Source organism: Ambystoma mexicanum, chromosome 3p, assembly GCF_040938575.1.
Source record: "Ambystoma mexicanum isolate Mex_15411 chromosome 3p, UKY_AmexF1_1, whole genome shotgun sequence".
Taxonomy (NCBI): Eukaryota; Metazoa; Chordata; class Amphibia; order Caudata; family Ambystomatidae; genus Ambystoma; species Ambystoma mexicanum.
The window spans coordinates 1260146786-1260161869 of record NC_090925.1 but is presented as its reverse complement, the minus strand read 5'-3'; the positions used below and the strand labels follow the sequence as shown (position 1 = coordinate 1260161869).

Here is a 15084-nt window from a genome sequence, read left to right as displayed (position 1 = left end):
TCTGGGAACGTATCCTACCGTTTCATCCGCAAGGCAGCCAGTGGCAATAAAAAATGTCTCTGTATTCACCAGGAACCCACATAGTCTTCGAATGTTATCTAGTACTACCAGTATAATTGGAACATTCTCCAGAGGGTTGGCTACATACAACAGGACATCATCCGCATAAAGCGATATATTATGAAGGATACCTTGTGCCATGGCAAGTAGAATCTGGGGCACCTGGCACTCCTGCCTGTTACCCATTTCGAGCATCCCGCGTGATGAAACCCAACCACCTGTCTTCACCCTCACCATCGGGTCCGTGTACAGCAGCTTAAGCCACCACCTAGTGCCCGGCCCCAAACCAAAGGCCATCTAATACGGTGTCCGGTCAAATGGTCGACAGACAAATGGTCGGCAGGACAATTGGTCGACACAATTTGGTCGACAGGTCAAATGGTCGAATTTTTTTTTATTTATATATATTTTTTAGGTTTTCGTTTAGAGAAAAAAAGGGTTTTTTAGCAAAAAAAAGGGGGGGGGGGTTGGGAGGGACCCCCCAAAAAAAGAAATGTGAAAAAACACAAAAAAATAAATTCGACCAGTTGACCTGTCAACCTTTTGGTGTCGACCAATTGTCCTGTCGACCATTTATTTTTGACCAAATGACCTAGAACCATCCAATACATTAAAGAGCCATCCCCATTCTACTGCATCTTAACTGCATCTAAGGCTACCAATGGAAGTTCCTCTTGATTATACCACACCATCTCGATGTCTTGCATCATTAGCCGAAATGCAACACATTCCTCTGAAGGTGATTATTGGGTGGGAAACGGTACCTGCAGAGTAGTGTCCTCCAAGTTGTTCCTGAGGTGGTGACTTCTCAACTTCATGGCTGGAGGTGTGGGACCTCTTATGGTGCTTTTTTCTTCTTTTCGGGCTGGGTATCGGTCTTCTGTTTCGTACTGAGACCTCGATCAGGTCTTCTTATAGTCTATTTCCTTGTGGGAAAAGGTTTTGTTGTGCAGAGTACTGCCAGAGAGCTTTCGGGTACATAGACTTGTATGGCCCACAGTCCAAATAGTATAGGCATATTCTGTGGGAGTCAGAGACTTACCTCTGCGGTCTTCACATGGTTTGAAGCCTGAGACTCTGCAGAATTAGCATGATGCAAAAGTTTCAGTAGACGAGGCAACGTTCCTGCAGTAAGCAGAGGCATGGAAAAAAAAGAACTGAGGATATGGGATGCATCAGCTCTATATATACTGGATCTGAAGTCCCATCTGGCACTAGGGATGTAACGGTATAACGGTATACCATTAAAGATACCGTGAACCACTTAATTGAACAATAATAACCGTCACACCGTTTATACCGGTATACCTTTTATACCGTTAACTGTGCTTTACAATCTGATTTGGAAAGGCTGCAGTAAGCAATTGCTGCGCACTCTTGATCTTGCACTGTTGGATGTGCCATCTGCCAAGTAGTTTCAGTTGGAGCAGTTTTTAATGCCATTCCATAAACCACACGTGTCTGACCAGACACAAAATCAGTATGTTAGCAATAGGAAGAATAAATACAGTGCCAAGAAGGAAAAAGGGCTTACTTTGGGTTGGTGGCTTTGGGCTTTATATATTTATAATGGATAATGTTTGCCAAACATATGACAATGGGGGATTTCCCTGGTTCCATCATTGAATTTACATATAATAAGTCACACTGCGAAATTCACTCATCTCTGCGGTTATTCTCTGCTGCCATACCAAAGGGTAAGATGGCTGTAATTACTGAACACCTTTTGGCCCGCAAGTAAACTAAAGGCTGTAACGTAAAGAGTGTGCGTGTGTATGCACACAAGCGTATACTACCATCCGCATCCATTGATCTGTGGCATGCAGGTTATAAAGATGGCAACATGTTCATCTTCACTAGTAGCCAGTGGGGAGCTAAAAGCCTAAATGACCACTTAAGAAAAGCTATCCAGTTTGCATTACCAGTCGCAGCAGGCCCCCCCCCTCCTCCTCTCCACACGTGTGTTTGGTGGAAGCAAGAGGTGGCATTTCAGTGGAAAGTATGTTGAAAAGCCCACTTCTGTCCCTGGGTGCCTGGTTTTGTTTGTGATGATAAATCTGACAATATATGACCTTTTAGAAAATATTTGCTAAGATTGGTTAACTCCACCTGCTATACCGCGATAACCATGATCTACCGTCATTTGGCAAGAAGGTTATCGTACCGCCATAAAACTAATACCGTGACACCCCTATCTGGCACACAGGGGCGTCAACCTGAGCCAATGTAGAGCTGTGCTTTGCCCCCCAGTGGCGGAAATAGTTTCAAAAGAGCACCTGCGCTTGAGACAGTTTATCGTTGGTGAGTATTCTGTTTGAGGAAGAAATCCATTAGAAAGGTACATTTGAGCACTCTCCACTAAGTACTTTCCCAAATGCCAATTAATGTTAATAGCTAACATTAGACTACATCATCATAATCCATGTTAAATATTCTGACAGACCTTTACTTATGCAGTACCAGCATGTCTTGAAGTCTTTGAATTTCCTTGTATGTCAAGCCTCCTTTGTTGCATTGTGAACATTTTACCATACTCCATAATTAACAAGCTAGGTGCAAATGCTACTAATCCCTTTGCCTATCTCCCCAACTCATGTGGTTGTCTGACTTTTTCCTTGCAGATGCCTTGCTCGACAAAGCCTTTCATACTGCCTCATTCCAGGCCCACCTTTTTGTCACCAGCCTCCTAATACATATGGGCCTTCTCAAGGTAAGACTGCTGCTGGTGTTTAAACTGTGGGCCACCTTTTGGAATTTCCACTCAGTAGATCCCTCCATGGCCTGAAAGTTGCTTACTCTACGCAGGGTGGGGCTAAAAGGGAAGGGGAAGGGTTGCATGTACCGGGATGGTCTCCTACAAAACTAGCATTTGATTGGGGTCTAGGGCGTTGGCAACTGAAAACTCTCCCTTCAGTAGTCAAGACATAAGCACTGATCTAAAATTGGTAAAGGTAATTTCTAAAAGTGTTTTTATTCAACCTACTCTTTTACAGCGTAACCCTTTTATTTTGACTGGAGATATAAATTGGCTTTTTTTTAATTATTGTTTGCAGTTGGGTATGTTGTTGCCTATCTACAATGATTTACTAGAGCATCGTTCCATGAGCAGGCATGTCGGGTCCACCTCTTGCAGTATGACCAGTAGACTATAGGCTTTGTTTCCTGCTCTGTGGTGTCTTAGATGGCTAAGTCTAACAGACGGTTAAAGGGGTTTTATCAAGATTTCAATGGGCCATATTGGCGTCGTTCACTCGTCTAGAAAAACACTTTTCCCCTGACTCCTGGCTAGTAGCTATTGATTATAGTCCCCTACTATCTACCTTCTGGTTGTGCTGAAGTTGACGACGTAACGTTTAGAGTCCTTCTCTATCTAAAATCCCACAGGGACTTCCTAATGTGTCCCTACACTATCCAGATGTTAGTAATGTAAAGGGATGTTGAATTTTGCACTACACCCACTCCGTCTCCTTTCTATTATGCCCATGTATTCCTCTCCTGCTCACTACTTGATGCTGTTCTCCCTCTAGTCTTCTCCTTCCAACTCCACCCGCCTATCACTCCTTCTACTCCCTCTGTCTTCTGTGTCTTTCCCTCTGATGTCTCTCACTCCTTCTAATCCTCACCTCCACCCTTTGATGTTACTGCCTTTTCCACAACACTATTACTCCCTCCCCCATGCTACTTTTAACACTCCACCCCTCCTCCTACTCAGATACCCTCCTTTTACTCACACTTCACAATCACTCCCTCCTCTCCTTACCACACATTACTCTTTGATTTACACTCACAGCAAAATACCATGTGAACCCACTAAACAATAACTCACCTGCTCCAGAAACTGCCTCCACATACAGATTTTCTTTCCTCCTGCTAGTCTCTTGGTCTGCATCCTCCTCTGATCTCACCCGAACAACCCACAACTTCCTGGGTTTTCTACTGACATGCTCTGGTTGGTTGCCTAACTCTGTCCAGTCAGGCCCTGGCTTCCTCGCCACAAGATGTTCCATACATAAAGGTTTTTAAATACCTGGTTAAGCCCCACCCTCTTTCCCCTTGGTGTGCCTCTGTGGAATGTTGATGGATCGGTACATGCAATGTCAAAGTTTGCGTTAGGAGGCCTTCTTCCTGGCTGGCTCCCCCAAGGTTAGTATAGTCTAGGTGTTTCTGCGACCCTTGTTTCAGTCCCTGGTGGTCTAGGGAGCCTGTGGTCAACACCACCAATGCTGGGGAGAAGTGTCCAGCGACTTTCCCCAGCCATGCAGGCCATGAAGGATCATCGCTGCCTATCTCCTGTGACGTTTCCCGGTGCAGGAATGCTAAGGTTGGAGGGCTTTGCCCTCTCTGCCGCCTCCAGGTTTCCAGAGCTGAGAAGCGAGTAACCTGGAACGCTGGAGGATTGTTCTCTCTGGCAAGCATTTTTCTTAAGAGGCATGGTGTGATGCAAATGAGTACTCATCGGCTTTAAGCTAGAAATTGGGGGGTGGGAGGAATGGGTCCCCTCACAACTGTAACTGTCGCCCTCTTGGGTAGGACTAGATTACTGGTAGGCCTCCCACCCCAGGCTGAGAGGGTTGCTTACTCCCTCTTGACAAGGTCAGGTCACCGACCTTGCCACTGTGGCTTATGTGACTTCATCCGACTACCCTTGTATGACAACCAACCAGGTTCAAAATGATCAAACCTCAATTTCCACAATATAGCTGAACCCAACCGTAACCATTCCACGACATGTGGAAAAAAAGTTACTTGTGATCTTAGTTCTCCATTATTGGTATCTACATTAAATACTAAATAAACTCACTCACCTCTGCCAGAGGAAACGGGGACAAGGTTTAGGGGGAAACAATGAATATCCTTACTCTTTGTTTTCTGTGAAAATAAACTGATTGCCCTGTATCTCCATTATTGTAGTTATGACCAGCCTTGCATTTTTTATATCATAAAGCTTTTTTTTCAATAACAAAGGAATTCCCACCTTATGACAGAATTCATATTTATGGTGATACCGGGCACACTTTTTAGGGCCTCAACTTTTTGCTTTTTTTCACTCCATTTGTCTGGGTCACAGACTCTGTTTGATGGCCAGAGGGACTTTCCCTTAAGTCCCCCTGCGATTGCAATCCGTTTTATCTTAATGTATGTGAGACACCCAGTGTGATGGGTGTCTCACATGTACCTCATTTTTGCCCTAGGCTGACTATCATCCTACATTGGGTTTAGGCAATAGGTTGGTGGTAGTTGTACTTTAGTTTTGGCTTCACCAGGGGTGTAAGCCTAAGCTGCATTTAACGTTTTGGAATGCATTTTTTTAAATTCCTGCTCTACGCCATTTGTTATCTTAGGGTTCCCTTTGTTCAGGGCAACCAAAAGGTGGCCTATAGTGGCTGTTCTGGTCACGTGGGCTCTGTGAGCCCACATGGCAGCTTTCATATTGGTGTAAACTGGTTTTGATTAGTGTGAGCTCTCCCTCTCACTTCTGTGGGGTTGGTCTAGCTGCATGGTAGTCCTATTGACCAACCAGTATGGTTGGTCATCTGACCCTTTACCCCACCTCCCCCTCCGCCTCCCCCTCTAGTGATTGGCCGGCCGCTCTTTAGCCAGCCTATTTTGCAATGGTACTTAAGATAATTAAGTAAGTCACAAACACACTGCGCATTCATTGATAAACTGTAATGTATTCCAAAGCCAACACGTGTTTAGACCTCACAGTCTTCCTCTAGGCTTTAACACTTATTGTCCCAAAAAATGTAACATATAGGTACACAATCAACATATTGCACAACATCAAGTAAACAATTAACCAACATACATGGCACAGACATCAGGTACAAGTGGTTTGGAGGAGTCCAAAAACATAATATGTTAGTACAAAAATGCCATATTTCACAGAACAAATCAAATACCAGGCGGGGGCGAAAAGACCCCCCACAAACAACCAGACCAAATTTGTAAATTCACATTGCAAAACCGGTTATATAGTTACACCTTTAGGAAAGTTACAGCAGTGAATTCAGTTCTCCATGCGAGGAGTAGCCACAGGAAAACTAATTACAAACATACCGAAAGGTGAAATTGCAGTCAAATTCAAGATTATCACGTGGAATTTAACAATATACGTGCTAGAGTGTTAGCTAGAGGCTACCATCACCCCTACCTAATCAAGCAGAGAGACAAGTTAGCACAATGTAGAGAGCTGTCTTGTTAGTTCCAAAGACCAGGTATCAGGTTCTAATCCCCTTAGATTTGTTACCTGGTTTCATGTGAACAGTCACAAAGTTTAAAAGATTTGGCACAACATTTAGACTTCACTCCAAGCATTACTTACAGTAAGGCACCTACGCTCAGTAACCTTCTGTGCTTATCATTTATGGCAGTCACACGGATGAGTGGCTGACCAAAAGGCGAAAAGGTGGCTTTCACAAATGTGGATACTGTTCAATGTGCACGTTTTCATTTGAAACGGATAGTGTGAAATTTGGCAAACTTAGTACACACAAGATTGAGAAGTTTATCAATTGTAACACAAAATACATAATTTACTGTATTATAGGTGTATGTGTGGTTGCCATTCTATGTCAAGACCAGAGGCTAGCATTATGCTTAACTTTGTTTTACCTTTTTTAATTTTTTTTTTTACAACAATAAAACAACTGTCAAACAAAACTTCCCCCACACAGTACTACAAATCCCCAGAAGTTCAGTGTCCTGTAGTTTTGTGTCCATTTATTTAAACCAAACCAATCTTGAACCAGCACAACTCCTTATGACATGGCCCGTCCAATTCCCCTCCTCTGTCTTTGCTGCTCTTCCAAGCAGAGTCACCCTATTATGGCTCTACACTGTTCATATCTGTTAAGGGTATTTTAAATGGAATATGTGATTACACGTTTTCAGGTCTAACATGCTATTTTCACAGGCGCGTGCAGCAAGATTAATTCAAGGGGATTGGGTCCTCCGCCGTATTCCATATCTAATTGCCACAGCTGTGCTGCTTCGGAAAATCTTTCGCTGTCTGCGTTGATGACATCGATACACCGCCCTCGAGGACCTCCTTCGACGGCCGACGTCACTGGATGTTATAAGTAGGACGCACGACGCCCGTAGCCTCAGTTCCGTTTTTTCTGTGAACGTGTTCGCTTCGGAGATCTCGGCGCGCCTCGACTCTTTGGAGTTTGTTCTTTATCGGTTCTCTGAACCGGTTCGTTTGTGCAGTTATCCTTCATGATGTCTACCTCGTCTTCAACCCCGCGTGCGGGCTTGAAGAAGTGCGGGGACTGTGGGTCCAAGATGCCAGTGACAGACTCGCACGATGCCTGCCTCTGGTGTCTTGGGGAGGCCCATGACACGGATGATTGTTTCGACTGCCAGTCGCTTGCGTCCAAAGCCTTGCGGGAGCGCAAGAAGAAACTGTCAGTAGGTAAGGTGTCCAAGCCACGGAAATAGAGGTCTGCGGGGCTTTTGCCGGACGATTCGAGGGGCGACTCTCCGCATCGTCGTCGGAAGTCCAGTGGGTCTCAGTCCCAGAGTAGGTCCCGCCACTCCTCTTCGAGGCACTCCCGGAAGCGTCGTCATCGGTCGCCTTCCCCGTCCTCATCCGAGGACTCCGCCCGTCGCGGGTCGCTTAGAATGGGCTTCCTTCGGTAAGAAAATGCTAGCGATTCTTGAATCGCAGGGCGCTGGTCCTTCCGCGCCTCCGAGTGGGGTCGGTCGTGATCAGTCGAGAGACACCGCTTGTACGCCTTCGGGCTAGGGTGGTCGGCATGATTCGCGGGAAAGGTCCCGCTCGGACAAGGGGAATCGTTCTCATCATGCCCGTTCCAGGTCCCGGTCCTTGATGCGCTCGAGACCGTGTGCACCTGTGATGTATTTGAGGAAGACGTTGACGCCTGTGGTGCCGAGGTCATCGACGGACTCTTTGGAGGCTCCGCTGTCGAGGGACACACTCGGGGCTCCACACGCTTGGGGCTCCGACCTCAAGGCCTGTGTTGACGCAGTCTATGCTGTCGGCGCCGCGTTCGGAGTCTACGCTGATTAATTCGATGCCTTTCGTGGCTGTTTCGACGTGGGTACCCCGGGGCACGGTGGAACCCACTAGAAAGGCTCTGGCCAAGGTCAAGCATGGCTTTGTTACCCATTCTGTGCCCTCTTACCGGCATCTTGAGTACATTTCAGAGGTGGATGAGGGCTCTGATGATGGCATGGTTCCTGATACGGTGCCAGATGAGATTCTCTCGGGCCATAGCCAAATTGAGGACCTGCATCAGTTCCTGCACGACGCCAGTGGTCTGGACACCTCTCCAGAGATTGAGTTTTGTAGACCTGAGCCTGGCACTCATGCCGACTCCTCGTACCGGCGCCATATGTCTAGGGTTACCGAGTACTTGGGGTGGTCTGCTCCCCCAGGGGATTTTCTTCAGGATGACCTTATGGATATCCTCGACCAAGGTCCACCAACTGACCCGGTACTGCCATTCCATATGGCTCTACAGAGGAGGGTGTCGGTGGCTTGGACTGCTCCGGAGAGTCTTCCAGCAGTGGGCAAGTCTTTGCCGCGAAAATACTGCCCATCCAGTAGCGACCCCTGCTACTTGACCAAGCACCCCACTCCGGAGAGTTTGGTGGTGCAGGCGGCTACAGCCCCAGCAAAGCAGGGGTCGTATCCTACCATCCCTCCTGATAGGGACGACAAGCGTTTTGATGGTTGGGCGAAGAAAGTGTTTTCTTCAGGGGGTATGGCGCTTCAGGCGGCCAACTCCGTATGTGCCTTGTCTCGTTTCGTGCATACTCTGTGGAACTGTTTCTCCTTAGCGGCTGAACATATTCACGAAGGGGACAAACGGGATGCTTTCCTTGCTATGGTCCAGGATGGCAAGGATGCCATGTGTGAGTCCGTTCAGTCTGGTTTGGACATGGCAGATTGCGTCAGCCGGTCCATGGCGGCGAGCACAGTAATACACAGGTTTGCGTGGTTGTGGGAGTCAGGGTTTGCTCCTGATGTGCAGGCCCGCCTCCTCAACATGCCCTTTGACGGTGAACATCTTTTTGGCAGCAAGGCTGACGAGAGCCTTGAGAGGTTGCAGACCTCCAAAGCTGCAGCAAAGTCTTTTGATGCTGCAGTTCGACAACCTCCGCCTTTTCGACATAGGGGACAGCAATGGAGGGGACGTTCATTTCGTTATTGCTCATCATTTGGTAAAGCGAGAGGAGCTGCCAGTCAAAGGGGCCACCGTAGGAGTGCCATAGGTGGAAAACAAGGTACTTGAGGTGCCAAAGCCGCTCGGGCAGTTGCCTCTTTGCCCTCAGGCAATGCCGCAGCTGCTTCAGCTCAGTCATGAGGCCATGTCCCATGGTTCGCCGGTTGGGGGAAGGCTGGCGCAGCATCTTGTAGAGTGGCGTGCCATTACTTCAGATGTGTGGGTTCTGGAGATCATAGCCCACGGCTACTGTCTTCCTTTCCGGCAGAGGCCTCGCGACAATCGTCCGGGGAATCTCTCTTTCAAGAGTCCGGATCTGCTCCTTGCGCAGGAAATTCAATCCCTGCTGAAGAAAGGCGCCATAGAACTGGTGCCTGTAGCGGAGAGGAACAAGGGATGGTATTCCCGTTATTTTTTGATTTCCAAGAAAGATGGGGGATTGAGACCCATCATGGACTTGCGCGGTTTGAACAAACTCCTCAGGAAGGACAAGTTCAAGATGGTTACTCTCTCTCAAGTCCTCCAGGCCCTTCAACTTCAGGACTGGTTGGTGTCTCTCGACCTCAAGGACGCTTATTTTCATGTGCCGATCCATCCAAAGCACAAGAAGTACCTGAGGTTCGCAGTTGGCGACTCGCACTTTCAGTTTCGGGACCTGTCGTTCGGATTGACCTCCGCCCGAGGGTCTTCACCAAGCTCATGGTAGTGGTGGCAGCGCATCTCAGGAAAGAGGGGATTCACGTCTACCCCTACCTGGACGATTGGTTGATCAGGGCGCGCTCTCCCGAGCAAGTCCTGGATCATCTGTTCGTAACCTGCCACTCCCTCCACAAGCTGGGCTTCTCCCTCAACTTAAAGAAGTCCCATTTGACGCCAAATCAGAGGCTCCAGTACATTGGAGCAGTTCTCAACACGTCCCTGGGGCTGTGTTTTCCTCCCCAGGTGAGGGCTCATCACATTCAGCAGATGGTGCACAAGTTTCAGCTTGCCCAGAGTCTCCCAGCGTTCGATTTCTTGAGATTGCTCGGCCTTATGGCATCCTGCATTATTCTGGTTCCAGAGGCCAGGTTGCGGATGAGATCTTTGCAATGGGCACTCAAGCTCCAGTGGTCTCAGTTCTCCGGCAGGATGTCGGACCCGGTTCAGATGCCGTCCTCGGTCACCCAGGACCTTCTGTGGTGGGCGGTCGAAGGCAATCTGATGAAGGGGGCTCCTTTTTGGCTGCCTTGGCCAGAGGTGATGATCGTGACGGACGCATCCCTCACAGGATGGGGAGCTCATGCCAACGAGTTAACAGTCAGCAGTCGGTCTCCGTCGGAGTCCAGTCTCCATATCAATCTGTTGGAGCTGAGGGCCGTCAGGCTTGCCCTGAAGGCTTTTCTGCCGACTGTGCGAGGAAAGAATGTCCTGATCCTGACAGACAACACAGTGGCCATGCACTACCTCAACAAAAAGTGGGGGGCAGGGTCACTTCCTCTGTGCAGGGAGGCGATGCAGCTCTGGTTCTGGGCAATCCAGCAGGAAGTTTCAATCTCGGCAGTTCATCTGGCCGGAGACGAATACGAGATGGCGGATGCTCTGAGCAGGCAGAGCGCGATCTCTCACAAGTGGGAGTTGGCTCAGGAGATTCTCCTGGAGATCTTCGCCCTTTGGGGGACCTCTCCAGTGTATCTCTTTGCCTCCGGTGTCAACCGGAAGTGCAAAAGGTTCTGCTTGCGGGAATTTCCTCCAAAGGGAGCCTTAGGGGACGCGTTTGTGGTGGAGTGGTCATTCCCACTGCTGTACGCGTTTCCTCCAGTCGCCGTCATCCCGCAAGTGCTGCAGAGGTTGCGAATGTTCGGTTCCCGGATGATCCTTGTTGCTCTGGCGTGGGCCCGGAGGACGTGGTACCTGGACCTTCTCGATTTGTCCATCTGCCCTCTACGTCGTCTTTCCTACCGAGACGATCTGCTCTCACGGGAGGGGGGGGTCAGGTTCTCCATCCAGAGGTCAGATCCCTCAACCTTCATGCTTGGTTTCTGAAAGGTCGAGGTATAGGGATTGGGACCTCCCTGAAGACGTGATGGAGGTGTTGCTTTCGGCCAGAAGGCCCGCAACTAAGTCCCTGTACCGTTGCCATTGGCGAAAGTTCTGCGACTGGTGCAGGGTTAAGAATGTGGATCCTTTTGCATGTGACATTCCCGTGGTTCTGTCTTTTTTGCTTTCTTAAGCCCACAGGGGCTTGCAAGTGGGTACGGTTAAAGGTTACCTGGCGTCGCTGTCCATATTTAAGCTCTCGTCTGAAGAGTGTTCTTATTTTAAAATTCCTTTAATTTCTCAGTTTCTAAAAGGGCTCACTAATGTGTTCCCTCCGTCACCTTTCCAAGTGCCCGGTTGTGATTTGAACCTTGTCCTCAAGTTTCTGATGGGTGCTTCGTTTGAGCCTTTGCATTCATGTCCTTTGAGACTGTTAACTCTTAAAACTGTATTTTTGGTTGTGGTCACTTCCGCTCACAGAGTGAGTGAGTTACAGGCACTTTCAGTTAAGCCACCCTTCACTGTATTTCAGAAGGACAGAGTTGTCCTTAGAGTTTGTCCTTCCTTTCTTCCGAAGGTGGTGTCGGAATTTCATTTAGGCCAGAAGGTTGTTCTTCCGGCATTTCATCCTCCTCCACATCCTGGTAAGGAAGAGGAGAGGCTCCATAGGCTCGATCCTAGGAGAGCTTTAAGCTTTTATATTTCACGCATGTCCCGGGTCAGAGTGGACGATCAACTCTTCATTGGTTATGCTGGAAAGCGTTTGGGACAAGCTGTGACCAAGCAAACTGTCTCGCTGGATTATTCTGGCTATTTCTGAGTGTTACCGCTTGGCGGGTAAGGACCCACCGGTCGGCTTGTGGGCCCATTCTACCAGGGGTATGGCTGCCTCTACTGCCCTACAGATGGGTGTTCCTATTCGTAACATCTGTGATGCAGCCACCTGGGCTTCAGTCCTTACTTTTGTACGTAACTACTCCCTCAATTCCATCCGTGGGCAGGATCTGGCCTTTGGCAAGGCGATCCTTTGCTCCGCAATTTGATTGGGCATTCTAAATTTCTTTTTCTAAATTCTTTTCCCACCTCCTTGCATTGGTATTGCTTTGGGAGTCTGTCATAGATATGGAATACGTCGGAGGACCCAATCCCCTCGAAGAACAAGTTACTCTAACGTTCTTTCGATGGGATGGTCCGACAACGTATTCCGTATCGCTCCCTCCCTGCCTTCCCTGCTACAGAATTTCTTATGCGATTGCAGCTTACGTTTCCGCAAGGCTTTGTGTGGTCAGACTGGCAGAAGACTGGTGCCACACGTTCTGGGGAAAAAACTACAACTGAGGCTACGGGCGTCGTGTGTCCTACTTATAACATCCAGTGCCGTCAGAGGAGGTCCTCGAGGGCGGCGTATCAATGTCATTGACGCAGGACGCAGACGCCGAAAGATTTTCCCAAGCAGCACAGCTGTGGTGATTACTGTCATAGATATGGAATACGTCGTCGGACCATCCCATCGAAAGAACGTTACCAGGTAAGAGAGTAACTTGTTCATCTATAGTATAACTGCGCTACATTCTTGTTTTCCCGTCCACCTCGAGACGTGTTCACATTTACACTTTCTTTCTCCTTTCATCTGGGTTTGCGAGGGTACAGGAGCTCACAATAATATTTGCATGCAGTGGCATCCAGGGAGCCTGCCGGGAGAGCGTGTCATCCAGCTTCCTTCAGTTGACTGGGGTTTCTCCCTGTGGTGCATCCGCTGGAGAACATACACGGAGGGCCATGGCCGACAATTCCGTAGTCTTTAGAGGAAAGGATCTCGTAAACCGTTGGGAATGCCGGCATGCAGCATTTGCTACCAGTGATGTGCCTGTCAGGTCTACGCAAGTCAGGCGGAGCAGCTTTATACCGCAAAGTTTGCTTATGGAACGCACAGGAATTTCCTTTTTAGAGCTGCAGCCCACGGGGAATATGGCTCGAAAGCAAGCGTGAGGTGCTAAGTTTCACACATTAAGCAGCCTGTTGGGTTCAGGCATTGGAAGGCACATAGAGTTCTGGCAAGCTTGCAGCTTTGCTCTTTAGCCCTTCAGAGCCTGCACAGTAATGGAGGCAGAGAGCGCACCACTCGTGAATAGTCAGAGGAGGAGCAGGAATTAGACACGCCCCTATCTTTAACTTTTAAAAAGGTCCTGGTGTTAGTTTCTAAAACAGAATTACCTTTGGCCTAGCCCCTTATGGGCGACCACTTGCTAGTCTCCAAATCAACCTCAGGGGGTGTGGACAACTATGCCCCCCCTGCTCTTGTATCTCAGGGCGATTGTGCAGTTACTATACTATGTACCCACAAACATAACCTATTACCATAACCCTAAGGATAGACACAAAACGAAAAAACATGCACGACAAACTAAACACTAAGAAATGACACGAGAAATAAGATAGCAATGGACACAAATGAAAACACAAAAGTCAGTTTCAATTATAATACAAAATACATTTATTCATGCACAGCAAGGCATGATGCAAACACTACTATAATGCAAATCCCGAATTTGCACCTTTTATGCTCTGGGTGCAAGTATACAATGCAATGCAATACAGGTAATGCAAGCAATCTAATAGCAGTTTATACAGTCCTGCTGGATCTATCATGTCTAATGCAAAATACATATGACAAGTGTCAGCATTCAGCATTCCTCTCCAATCCACACCATTCCTCTCCAGTCACACCACACTTCACTCTTTCTCTCTCTAAGACAATCCCTGTCTGAATTCCCCTTCTGTCAAACCCAAAGCTCTGTGTGAGTGTCTGTCCTAATTCCCCATTGCACGTGTCTTATTCAGATCAATTAGGCATCATATCAGCAATACTCCCCTCTGCCATGTATCAAATGTATCCCTTCCTCTCTCCTCTGCAGCTGCCTCTGCAGCCAGCCAGTCAGTCAGAGCCTCTCTCTCTTTGGCACCTCAGCGGTCTAGTCTGCCAGTCTCCCTGCTAGATCGATCTCATCCAAATGCTTCCACAAGCTTCCGAACTCCCAAAGCCATCCGATTCTGCTGCACCAAAAACACTTCTCCCTCAATGGCAACTTCCTTTCATTCGCCTCTCGATCTCATGCTTACTCTCTTCCAAAACGCCTCTTCTATCTCAGTCATCTCCGTCGTAAAACTCCCAAAGCCTCACCCCTGGATGTACTATTCAATGACGTACATAAATCTCTATGGTTACATTAAGCATTCACCCTCTTTCTCTGTCAGCATAAATCCCGACAGTGCCTGGAAGTCTGTTACGCATGTCTTGTTCTGTTCAGTTATGCTTGTACTGTCATTGTGACATTTGTACATCATATCTTGTACATGCTACCTGTGTTAAGTGTTCCCACCCTCCCGTCTCCCTCCATATTACTTTATTCACTCCATTGAAATCCCTCTATTCTTCCGTGCATGTCTCTGTCTGAAGCAACTCACTCCCTGCTGCATAGCCCCCACCTTTTCTGTCTGCGCACAACCCATGGCCTGATTAGCCAGCTCTTCTCTTCTACTAAGGCAAGAGTCACATCTAATCTCTGTCTGCCAATCAAACTGTTTATGCATTCCTCGCTCACAGTGTACCATAACATCTTTCACAGAACCAAGTGGCGTTTCTCTTCTGTCTCATTCAGGATGGCTTCAGAGCCAGAGGCCTCATGCATTCTATTCTCGAATGTAGTGCCTAACGCATTCATTCATACCAAGCGCTATACTCAAAGCTCAATGCATACTCTAAATGCACACTCATGTGTGTCTCTACAATGCATACATAATACATAAGTCAGTC

At 48.0% G+C, this 15084-nt stretch overlaps 1 protein-coding gene across 1 annotated transcript in view; it reads left to right on the top strand.

Annotated features, from left to right (window-relative positions):
- RANGAP1 (Ran GTPase activating protein 1) overlaps positions 1–15084 on the top strand; it is a 1265070-nt gene that overhangs the window by 972530 nt on the left and 277456 nt on the right. Inside the window, exon 14 of the mRNA XM_069652750.1 lies at positions 2682–2770. Coding sequence (XP_069508851.1) covers positions 2682–2770 — 89 coding nt within the window. The remainder of the gene's footprint in view (positions 1–2681; positions 2771–15084) is intronic.